At 51.8% G+C, this 12,815-nt stretch overlaps 5 protein-coding genes across 5 annotated transcripts; 2 read left to right on the top strand and 3 right to left on the bottom strand.

Annotated features, from left to right (window-relative positions):
- Positions 1-235: 235 nt before the first annotated feature.
- Positions 236-2,317, top strand: BO97DRAFT_406179 (alpha-N-arabinofuranosidase). Its single transcript, XM_025695362.1, has 7 exons — positions 236-443; positions 500-694; positions 847-959; positions 1,011-1,025; positions 1,089-1,177; positions 1,229-1,328; positions 1,383-2,317. Exons 1-7 carry the CDS (start codon positions 337-339, stop codon positions 2,279-2,281), a joined length of 1,518 nt encoding a protein of 505 aa, XP_025550694.1. The 5' UTR covers positions 236-336; the 3' UTR covers positions 2,282-2,317.
- A 218-nt stretch (positions 2,318-2,535) lies between these two features.
- On the bottom strand, positions 2,536-3,084 carry BO97DRAFT_392110 (uncharacterized protein; the record flags this gene model as incomplete). Its single annotated transcript, XM_025693855.1, has 3 exons — positions 2,879-3,084; positions 2,682-2,764; positions 2,536-2,590 (listed from the first exon to the last, which is right to left on the bottom strand). Exons 1-3 carry the CDS (start codon positions 2,990-2,992, stop codon positions 2,536-2,538), a joined length of 252 nt encoding a protein of 83 aa, XP_025550693.1. The 5' UTR covers positions 2,993-3,084.
- A 335-nt stretch (positions 3,085-3,419) lies between these two features.
- On the bottom strand, positions 3,420-7,630 carry BO97DRAFT_370514 (putative VPS9 domain protein; the record flags this gene model as incomplete). The annotated part of the gene is made up of 3 exons (XM_025692777.1): positions 3,420-7,162; positions 7,229-7,478; positions 7,553-7,630. The coding sequence occupies 3 exons, from the start codon at positions 7,628-7,630 to the stop codon at positions 3,576-3,578; spliced, it is 3,915 nt and encodes a 1,304-aa protein (XP_025550692.1). The 3' UTR covers positions 3,420-3,575.
- Positions 7,631-8,070: 440 nt separating this feature from the next.
- On the bottom strand, positions 8,071-9,363 carry BO97DRAFT_406175 (mitochondrial 37S ribosomal protein uS11m). Its single transcript, XM_025695361.1, has one exon. It carries the CDS (start codon positions 8,878-8,880, stop codon positions 8,455-8,457), a length of 426 nt encoding a protein of 141 aa, XP_025550691.1. The 5' UTR covers positions 8,881-9,363; the 3' UTR covers positions 8,071-8,454.
- A 116-nt stretch (positions 9,364-9,479) lies between these two features.
- tim44 (protein translocase subunit TIM44) lies at positions 9,480-11,675 on the top strand. Its single transcript, XM_025700005.1, has 2 exons — positions 9,480-10,458; positions 10,520-11,675. Exons 1-2 carry the CDS (start codon positions 9,602-9,604, stop codon positions 11,193-11,195), a joined length of 1,533 nt encoding a protein of 510 aa, XP_025550690.1. The 5' UTR covers positions 9,480-9,601; the 3' UTR covers positions 11,196-11,675.
- Positions 11,676-12,815: the final 1,140 nt, after the last annotated feature.

The following is a 12,815-nucleotide window of genomic DNA, read 5'->3' as shown; positions in this document are numbered from 1 at the left end:
CGTTGCCTCGGCTTCATCCTCCGCGACAACGGCGTCGAAACAATTCGCTTGCACCCCAAACAGTAACCTGACTGTCCATCGCTCGTTTGCTCTCTACTGAGATCGGCCCAAGTCCGGACCAACCCCGCAGGGGATTTGCCCGATTCATCCTGGCGGGCTTCCATAGCTTCAGCACATTAATATTAGTTGCCGGTCTGCCATGTCGACAGCAATGCATCCAGTGTACTTGGGGAAAGAAGAGACCTGCCTACGATCCCTTTGTACATTTTATTTTCCTCATACCAATCGGATCTCGTCTTCTCAAGCCTCTTTCCTGCTTTTTTTTCCTTTGCCGCCATGACCACCTTTACAAAGCTTAACGACCAGGATGCGCCTAGTATTTCCATCCACCCAACAAGGCGCATTTCTAAGATCAACCCCAACATCTATGCGGGTTTTACAGAGTAAGCTCAAGGGCCTGCCATGATCCTAGTACTTACGCAGCTAACACTTTGGAAAGGCACATGGGCCGATGCATCTACGGTGGCATCTATGACCCAGGAAACAAGCTATCGGATGAGAATGGTTTCAGAACGGATGTGATCGAAGCCCTCAAGGAGCTAAACATCCCTGTCGTCCGCTATCCCGGTGGCAACTTCATGGCAACGTACCACTGGATTGATGGTGTTGGCCCGAGAGAGAACCGGCCTTCCAGGTATGTTGTTGCAGCCTTGAGTGCTTCACTTGTTCACTTTCCTATCTTCGATGTCCTGGATAACTCTGCATCCGCCTCACTCCTTTCTCTTACACTTGCTACCTGTAACACAAGCGTTCACCATGTACTGATTGTAATATCTTCCTACTTAGACCTGAGTTAGCCTGGCTGGGAACAGAGACAAACCAATTCGGAACGGATGAGTTCATGAAGTGGTGCGAGGTACTTGGAACTGAGCCCTATCTCTGCTTGAACTTCGGAACTGGTAAGTGACACAATTTTTGTATCATCGAAACTTTCACTGATCAATCAATAGGTACTCTTGATGAAGGTATATTAGTCACTCTCGACTTTTGAGTTATACTTCGAAGGTTAAGCTAACTCAAATATGCAGCACTCGCTTGGGTTGATTACTGCAATGGTACTAGAGATACCTACTATGCCAACCTTCGCCGGAAGCATGGCCGTGAGGAGCCATACAATGTAAGCAGTTCTTTATCTCCACGACTTTCTTATATTGACTGATAGATCTAGGTCAAATACTGGGCCCTTGGAAATGAAGTATGGGGGCCATGGCAGGTTGAGCAAATGACCCAGGAGGCATACGCACACAAAGCCTACCAATGGGCCAAAGGTAGCTTCACAACTCGATCATGTTGAACGAGCAACATACTAATGACATCCATAGCTCTCAAGCTTCTCGACCCTAGTCTCGTCTTGATCCTCTGCGGCCAAACCGGTTTCGCCTCCTGGGATCACTACACCTTGAAGCACTGTCTTCTTCCTGCTCACTCCGAGCTTTCCACCAGTGCAGTCCCCTTGATTGATATGCACAGTATCCACCTGTACACGACCTCTGACTCACACCTCCCCAACGTCACCGCTCCCTTGGCCGGAGAGCGTGCCATTGAGATCACTTCCTCCCTGATCGACCTCGCGATGATCGAGAACGGAGTTCCTCCCGAGCAACCCCGTCCCACGATCTGCTTCGACGAGTGGAACGTCTGGGACCCCATCCGCGCCGAAGGCAGCAAGGGCGCGGAAGAATCCTACACGCTGTCAGACGCGTTGGCCGTCGCCGTCTGGCTCAACGTCTTCGTCCGCAAGAGCAAGGACGTTGGCATGGCGTGCATCGCGCAGAGCGTGAACGTGATCTCGCCCCTGATGACGACCAAGGACGGCATCACCAAGCAGACCACCTGGTGGCCGCTGTACCTCTTCTCCAAGTACATGCGGGGCTGGACCATCAGCACGCACCTGTCCAGCGCTACCTACGAGGGCGAGACCTCCCCCAAGTGGGTGCGCAGCGTCAAGGACACCCCGTGGCTGGACGTCAGCGCCACTCTCGGCGAGGACGGCTATGTCAACGTCGCGGTTGTCAACATCAGCGAGGACAAAGACCTCGAGACCAAGGTCGAGGGTCCCACCGGGCAGGTCTCGGTGTTCACCGTCACTGGCGACAACCTTGCGGTCAGCAACATGAACGGCAAGCAGGAGGTGGGCATCACCGAGAGCACCTGGGAAGCCAAGGGCTCCTATGTCTTCCCCAAGCACTCCTTCACCCTCCTGCGCTGGAAGGCCGAGTAAATCTCCACAAAAAGACCCTCCTTACCCTTACCACCATATCAAATTAGTATCACTACGAATCAAATAGAAACGGCCAATCCATGACTATATCAAAGCCTTCATTTCCAAAAATCATGACAATTAAAGTAAATGTACAATTCATTTCGTGTGAATAGCCTTCCGTTTTCAGTAGAAGCAATCATCATAATCATCATCATCGACGTAACGAATCTCATCGACTCTCACATTCATTCACGTGAGATGTAATTCTAACTTCAACCAAAGTTGACATTATGAACCGTCCCACTCTCATCCACATGGATGTTCAACCTACAATCACACCCGGTCAGCAATCACCCAGAACTTCCAACAAGCGGTACCACCACCACCACTATTCAACCAATATGCAAAAAAAACATACCGATCAGGCTGATGATCCATCGTCATCGCATCACCGGGCTTAACAATCCGATGCCTCTCCGGCAGGTCTTTCTTAGCGAATGACTGTCAACGAGGAACCCAGGTTAGCGCATGGCTACTTCTCCCCTCGGTCGTAATACACCATGTGGATGACTCGACCCTATCCGTAGGTCATTATAAGGGAAAGAAAAATCTCACATTCACATCGCCAGATCCCTGCTCGGTGACGGTCTTCCCCATCAGCTTCTGCGCCCAGGCATCCATGTCTGAGCCGCCGCTGGTGTTGTTGATACCTGGAACGACGAGGGGCATTGTGATTGAGGTATTCGGGAAGGGGTTGGTTGTATTGTACTTGAGTAGTCTGGATGATTTCTGTTTATATGTCTGGGTATCTATCGATAGTGGCGCAGCAGATGTATAGATGTAAAAAGTGGTTCTGGATGAAGGGAGGAAAGGGAGTGAAAGTAGGTTGCGATGGTTTAAATATACTAAGGTTCAATTGGGAGTGCTGCTTATCCATAATGACATCATGGGGTGTGGTGTAGCGGATTTATATTGGGCTGTCAGTGACTCGTACGGAGTAGAATGAATGATGATGCGCTAGTACGCTTTGGGAGGGGATGGCAGTGCAGTGGCGTCACATCATGCTCAAGAGTCCTTTCCATCGGGCTATTTATTACTAGAAATGATGGCCGTGGGTGAATTAGGCCTGGTAATAATAGAGACTGTACATAAGGCACACGGTTCCAGGGAAAATATCACTTATTACCGTACCGTAACTTCTACATAACTTGGTTGTTGGTTAAGGGTAATGATCTATAATCCCCTGCAACCACCACATTATCCCACACGCCTGAAATAACAGATCAGATAGCGGATGCTTTGGGACCACCCATTATTGCATCTCATGCACACTTCTCAAACATCGCTCGAGCCTCCTCCCACGTTCCTTCTCGCGCACCAGAGTAGCCTTCACGAATGAACGGATCGCGTCCCGTCCAATCTTCTCCCGCCACGAGGTCCAGCCGGCGAGTTCCCCGACGACCACATCCTTGTTCCAGGAGATTTCACGGGAAAGACGCGCCACTTGCGCTTCGGAATCCTGGATCTTGCTTTCCAGTTCTCGAACGGACTTTTGTCGCGACTCTTCTAAGCCGGGGAAATTGAGGTTGAATTTGCGTGGGAGGGAGGACGAGAGGAGGGACGAGCGAGACCGCGACAGGTTTCGGTTCGTTGACGATAAGGTAGAGATTAATGAGACCGGGCGAGAGAGGGACGTGAGAACAGCATTGGTGGTGTTGTCGATGGAGGTGAATGCGGCGACAAATTGGAGTAGAGGAGATGAGTCAGAAGACGAGGTTGAAAGACAGAGAGCGTAACGGATGAATGCGTCAACGTGGGTCAGGGGAAGTGCCTGCGTCGGTTCCTTGAGGGTGGAGATGGAAGTAGAGCAGAGAGCCAATGCGTCTGCCATGTCAGATGCTGAGTTCTGCAGCGCATGGCCACGACGGATGAGACTGCGGGTATTCACATGAACGGCACGGACCATGTCTTGGGCATGCGAGACGAATTGTTCAGTCTCTCTCATACCTTCTGGAGTCACTGGTGCATAATCGTCGATAATTGATTCTGCAAGGACCTGGGCTTTTCGGTGTGACCTATCCGCCATCATATCCGGCTGTAGCTCCGGAACGAGAAAGAACTCCCAAAGCATCTCATGGGTGGCAAAAGTTGGATGAGACAGTAAAACCTTCAAGAACTTGTCGAGTTTCTCTTGCATATCGTGTAGCACGGAACGAGAAGGCTTGGAATGAACCTGAAACGGGCTACGGAAGTCAGACAATGATGGCATGTATGAAGCGGGATGCTCGGTCGAGAGGCATCTGGCAAGATTCTCAAAGTCGGAAAAGGTGCGCCGACACGTTGTAACGGTGTACGTTGTGCCTGACGCAGGCCGAGATTCCACCGAGTTCGCAGTGGGATTAGGCGCGCCAGATTTGAGTACGAATCGAACCGTTGCATCTTCAACGAAGTACGAACGAACAACGGTTGTCACACGACCCGACTGCTCGTCGTAGACGGAAAGAGGCGTAGACAAGAGAATGAGATCGTCGATACGGTTGCGAACCTCGTCGTCCTTCGCCAGTTCAACGGCGGTCAATCCGCGACTTTCTTTAAGATGGACATCTACACGGGGGTCCGCGAACAAAATGCGGACTTGGTCGATGCGGCCATATTTACTCGCCATCATGAGCGGCGTGAACCTCTTGTCGTTGGTTGCGTTGGGATCACAATCACAGCCATGCAAAATCCGAACGGTGATTTCAGGATCGCTGACGATATGAAGCAACGTGTTACCTTTCGAGTCAACATGCTCGTCAAGGCGCAAAGGCTTGCCGTCTCCTTGGGCTTTATGGGCTGCGTCCAGGGCTTCATTCACCATTAACTTGTAGTCGGGGTGGTCATAAGAACGACACAGCGCGAAAAGTGGAGTTTGCCCATGCTTGTCGCGTTGACACCATGGAAGGAGGCCCTCAAGCCTATGCATCACTGACGGCGTGCTGAACAAATAGTGTGCGACTGTACGTCCATGCATATCAGATTTCTGCATATATGAGGCGATGGTATGTCTATCCGTTGCACCGAAAAGGTAATCCAGCAGGATCTCCACAATGTCAGCGTGGGCAAGTTGAACTGCAGCACTCAGTAGTGTAGTGCCATCAGTGTTAGAATCCTCGAGAATGTCCTCCAAAGGATAGTATTCTTGCAAGCTAAGCAAGTACTTTAGAGCCTCCGGCTGGCGACTTTCAACCGCCATCATTGGAATCGAATCCCCAGCAGGATCCTGCGTCTTGGTAAGTGTCTCGATCGAGCTGTCGCCTTCGATTGCGCTCGTAATTGATTCCATTGTGGTTGTTCGGGACGCGAGCGATATGCCAGATGATCCGGAGAGACTACGCACGTCCATTGAGACTTTCTTGATGGGGCGCCGCACTTCAATTGGGGGCGAAATGTTTGCCCACGTCTGAAAGGGGAAGACGTGCGACAGAGGAGGTGCTTCGGAGTCGTCACCACTAGCGGGTGTCGCTGCATCATCGCCAAATGAATTAGACAGACCATCACGTATTGGCAGTGAAATGTGTGAAACTGGAACCAAATCCTCTTCGTCTCCTGTCTTGAAGGCAACAAGCCTTTCCTCGGATTCGCAGGGGAGGTCGTCTATCGATTCCTGGTCACCGTTGGGCTCCAGGATTGCCTTCATGTCAATAACACGCCCGTGCTTGGTGGCGCTCCATAAACGTTTATTCCTGATACTCGCTCTTCGTAGACCCGCGGAGTCGGTCACCAAATAAGTAAGAACAGCCTCAAGGGTGCTCAGTGCATAGCCCATTTCACCACTGTCAACATCGTCGATATAGATGAAGTGCTGCATGTACATCAAGCGTGCCTGCAGATTCTTGATTTGAGATCTTATGACGACGACAAGCAGCAACGAGACTAGGATGTCCGCGTTGATGGTCACAGGCGCAAACTGTTTTTCTGACGAGTGGGAATCCGTCCTGCTATAGCTGCCAGGGTACGACAAGATTTTGACCGTCTCAAGCAAGGTGTTTAGCATGTCGTGAGGGCACCTAGCATCGAGCATTTTGCGGAATTCATCGACTGCTCTACCGAGCCGCTGCAATAATTCCCGCTTACCCTCGCGCCCTCCTTCTACCACGATACCCACTTGGGAAATGTCAATGTTTTCCATATACCGAATTCGAGAATCCAGTTCAGCATCCTCTGGAAGCCGGAATTTGCAGAGTCGAGGGAAGAGAAGCTTCTCATGCACCTGCTCAGCGACGTAACGCTCAATCAGTCGTTCTACCAATGGCCCAGTAAGGTCGGTGGTGGCTCCGAGGAAAGAAAGCTGTTGTTTGTCCACCAATCGAAACAGGTCAATAGCAGCAGTAACCGCTGTCTCAAGGCTGCGGCGCATCAAATCCTCGTCATCCTCGAAGTATTCCTCGGAGTTGAACGGGAGTCCTTCCCTGCTACGCGAGGATCGAATGGAAGCGGCTTCATCGAGGGAATGCTCATCGCGGTTTTGCTTCCGTTCATAATCTTCGAACATGACAGGAGATCGTGATGGTGGAGGAGGCAGAGGTTTCCCCAATTCTTTCCCAAACTCCTTGAACAGCCGTTCCAAACCAGGTTGCATCTGTCGAGCAATCATCGGAAAGTTTGCCAGCAATTCTCCGAAGGTCTTGATCTCTTTCTTTGGGGGTGAGGAGACTGGCTCGCCGGACTTGGATCCGTTGCCTAGAGCATTGACTTTCGGCTGTGCCCCTGGGACTACAGCAATTATAATCCTTCCGGGATCAAACGAACCGATCAGTGGACGTGATATATAGTAGATAAGCCATGGCTGGGAGTCGTTGCTGTTGTTGTAATATAACGCATCAGACACCAGCTGCGCTTGGCTTAGGGACTTGAAACCTGGAGAGGCAGACGTGTTGTTTAGCGCGCTTGCATTTTCAGTAATCTAAAGGAGGAATCATCTACCTTTATTGCTGTAAACCGAATTCTCTTTGATGATCACTGTTCGTCCGTTTACGGTCGTCACTTGCTTGGCCTTGCCTCTGCTGTCCCGTATATTCGAGTCATCCTTCCCCCCACCAGTCCCGGTAGCGACTGGTATACGCAGGATATGGCTCCCAAGGAATTCTTCCGAAACGACCAGATCCGAGTAGTAGAGGGAGGACTCGCGATCGCGCGACCCAGTTAGGGATTCTGTCACAGGCACGAGGAGGACCTAGACGACCAGTGTGAGAATGACGGGTGAGGATGTGAGAGATGCGGGCCAAATTGTCCGAAGCGGAAACTTACATGATTCTCGATGGGTATACACTGTCCCGGAACAGTGCTTCGGAAGAAGGCACGGAGGAAGGGATTTAAAGGGTGCATCCAAACGGTCTTGGACGACGGCCCGGCTCAAGGTCTCTGGCACTCATCAAGGCTTCTAGACCGGTCTCGTAAGGGGGAGGGTTCTCCGCTGCTGGATCGTCACAGAGGAGCAGCTCCGGCGCATGCGCCCGCAGGTAACAATGGAGTCTTTTGCAACAACGATTATGCCGAGGTGAATGCTCATTAAAGTGACAAAGGATGCTGGAGTAGTGCCAGAGATGCACAGACCAAGGAAACACAGCTGAATGACGATTTGAAACGTAGGAATGGGGGAGAGACTCAGCCAACAACAGCTTTCACGGAGGAGTGAGTGGCAGACCGGGGAGCTCTCGGCGCTAGACCCTTTTGGGTCATGCTCTCCATCTCGCCGGAGTTCCAGATCTGATCTTATAACTACTGCCAGTATATACCAACATTCGACACGCAATCTTTCTATAACCGTACAAAGTCTCTTTTGTATTGTTTAAAAATGATAGTGTCCCGTAGAACCCCAGTAAACAGACTGACAATAGTATACACAAGTTAAATAGGTGAAAAGAGAAACATCGTGGGTAGCGCAGGGCCTCGTCTTCTTCCAACCCAGTCGACGAGACATCATGTATCTTCGCTCCGTTGCGAAGCTGATCCGGACAATTCTTACCAGTAGAGACATCCTGTTGAGTCCGAACAAGCAGGCCAGCATTAGAACCTTGAGCACCACCAAATAGTACCCTTTCTCTTCCCTCCTCATTCGTCCCAACAACCAGACATTCTGCTTCAAGATGAAGCACATATATTCGAGCAAACTCTTCTCCCCACCCAGCACCAAGAATAGACCATCCCCCTTAACCCAATCTCCGAACGTGTCTGCTTTTCGTTCCACCGAATTTGAGGCGAGTTGAATCTGTTACGCTAACGACCGCGTTTCGGACATTCTTGCCCTCGTTGCCCATAAGAACCTTTGTGAAAGCTTCCCGGCCTTGTCCGAAGTCACGGAAAACGAGCTCCAAGCGCTTGATCTCAAGCATGTAGGCCCTTTCGTGCATCTGAGCGAAGAAATGGGAGGTCAACTGAAAGGCCGGATCATAGCCAGAACGTCCACTTTTGCGGAAGCCGAGGTGACCACAGCTGAGGGATAACATAACGTTCCCGTTGGGCTTTGTCAATGTCAAGATTGTGTTGCGCCTGTGAGCGTAAATATGGAGATAGTGGGGAGGAGCACGGTCGGCATAGGGTTGCTTGAGAATCTCGGCTTCCAGGGACTCAGCCATTTGGCGATACACTGAGCTTGTTTTCTGGCCAGACTTGCGCGTTTCGAAGAACTGATCGAGCGCAGACTTGGGTGAATCTTCGTCTGCCGCCGAGGGTACGCCCAAAATGTGTTTCTCCAGTTCACGAGTCGCTCCTGTGTCATTCGCGGGTGTTGCCGGAGAGGATGAAAAAGACCTTATCGAACTAAAAGGCGACACTCGGAGTTGCAAAGGTCTGCCAATTGATGGCAGTGCCCTCGTCAGGGCACTGACGAACGACGGATTCATGTTGAGATGTCTTTTTAGAGAGGGCGTTGATACTCCGCAAAGGCGTCGATCGAAGGGCAGTGCAGACGGGCTGCTGGGTCAATGCGATAAGGTACACGTCAAGTAAGTCACCGGAGAGCTAAAGACATGGACTCAAGCAGGAATAATGGAGTAAAGTCAAGAGTGGATTAGGTGCTGTACACACTGCCGAGCGCCGCAACACTGGGCCGGGACGAAAGGGCGGCGGGAAAGGGCCGAATTTTATCGATGCTTGGCGTTTTTCCATCTTGACTTTTTCCTTTCCCATTTGAGCAACTGCCGACATCGCTTCTTCCTCTTCCCCAGCTCACTTCCACCCCTCAGCCTCTGATTTCCCTGACCCATCCGGGGCTTTTTCTTTTCACGAACTTCTCTTCTGTCTGGGCTCTGGGTTTTTTATAGGCTTGGATTCTTTTTTTTTCTTAACTTGTATAGCATGATCTCCGCCACCCAAATGTCGGCCAGCGCGCGGGCGGCCACTCTACGGACCTATGTCCCGAGCCTGAAGACGGCTTACAGCCAGCACTCGTTGGTGCAGACCTACTCCTATTCGACATCGTCAGCAGCACGAAAGACCCTTCTTTTGAATAGCCAGCGCACAAATCTCCCAGTCTCAACCCTTCTCTCGCCCTTTGCTGCTCTGCCACTGAACAAGTCATTCCATGTTGCCACCTCCCTCAGACAACAACAGCAGCAGCAGACGGAGAAAGAGAAGCAGTCGGAGGAATCGAGTGAAGGAAAGAGTGAAGACCAGAAAGATGGTGAGAAGAAGGACGCCCCTCCTCCGCCTCCCCACGGCGACAAGACTCCCTGGCAAGTTTTCAGAGAGACTCTCCAAACTGAATTCAAGGCGTCGAAGGAGTGGAATGAGTCAACGAAGGCTCTCGCATCCTCCGCGCACCAATTCACGGAGAACGAGAATGTCAAGCGGGCTCGTGCCGCTTACGAGGCTGCCTCTGGGGCTGCGACCTCCAAGACTTCCACTGCGTTGAAGCATACCGGCAAGGCTATTGGCAAGAGCGCCTCCTGGACATGGAACACCCCCGTTGTGAAAGGTCTCAGGAAGGGTGTCAACGCGACTGGCTCCGGTATTGAGAAGGTCACGAGACCGGTTCGCGAAACCGAGGCCTACAAGACCGCAGTTGGCGGTGTGAAGGACGCAATTGACGATGGAAGCAGCTCTCGCTACGGTGGCTGGATTGAGAAGGAGGAGCGACGGAAGCAGAGAAAACTGCGCGAAGAGATGGAGGCCAAGGCTGGTCGTCGCACCGAGCCTATGGTTGAGGACCCCAAGTGAGTTATCTTTTTAGCTGCCATGAAAAGCCAGCACCTAACATGTATATTTTTCTTTCAGTGCTGGCACCAACGTCACGCTGCACAAGGACGCTGCCTGGAAGGAGTCGTGGCGCGAGTTCAAGGACTCGAACCCTATGATGCAAAAGCTTTTTACCCTGAAGAACACCTACGACGAGTCGGAAAACCCTCTCATCACAACTGCGCGCAGCATTTCGGATCGTGTCGCCGGTTTCTTCGCTGAGAATGAGACGGCTCAAGTCATCAAGAGGTTCCGCGAGATGGACCCCAATTTCCAGATGGAGTCTTTCCTGAGGGAGATGCGTGAATATATTCTGCCTGAAGTGCTCGATGCCTACGTTAAGGGCGATGTCGAGACCCTCAAGCTCTGGCTCTCCGAAGCTCAGTTCAATGTCTACGCTGCTCTCGCTCAGCAGTACACTAACCTCGGTCTCAAATCCGATGGTCGTATCCTGGATATCCGTGGGGTTGACGTCTCTCATGCCCGTATGCTGGACCCAGGTGACATCCCTGTGTTCGTTGTGACCTGCCGCACGCAGGAGGTCCACGTCTACAAGAACGCAAAGTCGGGCGAACTCGCGGCCGGCATGGAAGATAAGGTTCAACTGGTCACTTACGCCATTGGCCTGACACGGATACCCGAGGATGTCAACAACCCAGAGACCCGTGGATGGAGATTGATCGAGCTGCAGAAGGCTGCTCGGGACTACATCTAACCTCCGCCGGATAACTCTTCCAACCTTTACCCGTCTCCCTTCTCAACAACAACTCCCTTGTCTTCATCATTGGCCCATGAATTTCCTTCTTCTCTTCTCGAATGTTTTGATATCATATCCTACTGTACAATATTGACCTTCTAAATAGAGATCAGGCGGAACTGGCGCTTCGTGAATCGCTTGTGATAGTAACTTGATTAATCTCGCAATATCCTCCTTCCTCACAGGTTTCATTTCAGACCAGATGCTGGCAAACTTGTTATCTCTGGATCCGAGATCGAGTTGTCTCCGAGAGTCCTCGGTCAGGCACAAATAGTGCAGCCTACTTATTACTTGTGGCGTTTTGCGGCGTCTTGTGTTATGTTTGGCAACTTTACCCTCCACTCATCTGATTATATTCTCGCAGCTGCCCCAATATTTAGCTTAGTCCTTGTTATTCTTCACCCATTTCCAGCTGGAGGGCCGCCCTATCAGTCGGAGGGTTCTACGAAATTCAGTGGCTCGATGACCTAACAGCTTTGAGCATCAGGCCTTGGCTGAACAAAAGAATATGTGAATATAACATGAAAGAAAGATTATGTTTTCCGGTTAGAAGTGTGCATGTCGCACCAAACTCTATTATCCTTCTCGAGGTCAAACGGTACTCAAGCTGGTTTAAAAAAGGAAGCTAAATGCAGCCAAACTGATAAGTGGTAAAAAGAGAAACACTGTTTCAGAAGGGGAGAAAAAAAAAAGAAACAAATGCACGGGCATCAGGCGAGGGCAGTCATTACTGGCTTCCACGCCCAGCACCGCCACCCATCATGTTCCGGGCCCTAGATTTCAGAGATTAATACCAGTCCGTTTCAACTTAGGATCAAGGCAAGACTTACATCTCGGCAATGCTAGGGTCACTCATCAAAGAAGACATGTCGGGCATACCACCTCCGCGGCCAAAGTTCTCGGCCATCGACCTCAACTGGGGGTTGTTCATGATATTGTTGAGCGTATCGGGGTTGCTCATCAAGTTCTGGGCCATGCTGGCAAACATGGGGTTGTTCATGATAGAGCTGAGATCGGGCATACCACCGCCACCGCCGCCGCCGGCACCGCCTCCAAGCATGCTAGCAAGAGAAGAGAGATCGGGCATACCACCACCAGCACCGCGAGATGCGCCAGCGGCATCATCGACTGCATCAGCAGGAGGCTCGGCGCCGCGCTTCGACTCCTCGATCTTTCTCTTGGTGGTCTCGAGACCGCGCTTCATGGCCTCGCTGCCACCGTTGCCCTCGGCCTCGATACCCTTCTCGTAGGCCTCCTGGGCACCGTGGTAGTCGGCCAGGTCGAAACGGGCCAGACCCAGTCGGCTCCAGGCCTTGGAGTACTTAGGGTCGACGGCGGTAGCCAGCTCGGCGTCCTCGACCGCCTTCTCGTGCTGTCCGGCGGCGGAGTAGGCAGCCGCGCGGTTGGAGAGGTAGATGGGGTTCGAGGGGGCGATAGCTAGGGCCTGGGTGTACAAGTCGACCGCGCTGGAGTAGTCCTTACGCGCCATGGCGGCGTTGCCCTCGGACTTCAGCTTGTCGGATTCCGGTGTGGGAACGCCGCTCTGAGGCTTCTCCTCCTTGGCGGCACCGCCGGTGG

The sequence above is a fragment of the Aspergillus homomorphus genome, assembly GCF_003184865.1.
Source record: "Aspergillus homomorphus CBS 101889 unplaced genomic scaffold BO97scaffold_22, whole genome shotgun sequence".
Taxonomy (NCBI): domain Eukaryota; kingdom Fungi; phylum Ascomycota; class Eurotiomycetes; order Eurotiales; family Aspergillaceae; genus Aspergillus; species Aspergillus homomorphus.
The sequence above is the reverse complement of the archived record's forward strand: the minus strand, read 5'-3'. Positions and strand labels throughout refer to the sequence as shown.

Bases quoted from the DNA above. Each gene is read 5' to 3' on its own strand.
- BO97DRAFT_406179 (XM_025695362.1), top strand. From the start codon at position 337: ATGACCACCTTTACAAAGCTTAACGACCAGGATGCGCCTAGTATTTCC. The intron at 1,178-1,228 runs GTAAGCAGTTCT...TGATAGATCTAG, and splicing joins GCCGTGAGGAGCCATACAAT to GTCAAATACTGGGCCCTTGG. The intron at 1,329-1,382 runs GTAGCTTCACAA...TGACATCCATAG, and splicing joins AGCCTACCAATGGGCCAAAG to CTCTCAAGCTTCTCGACCCT.
- BO97DRAFT_406175 (XM_025695361.1), bottom strand. From the start codon at position 8,880: ATGGCTGAGTCCCTGGAAGCCGAGATTCTCAAGCAACCCTATGCCGAC.
- tim44 (XM_025700005.1), top strand. From the start codon at position 9,602: ATGATCTCCGCCACCCAAATGTCGGCCAGCGCGCGGGCGGCCACTCTA. The intron at 10,459-10,519 runs GTGAGTTATCTT...TTTTTCTTTCAG, and splicing joins CCTATGGTTGAGGACCCCAA to TGCTGGCACCAACGTCACGC.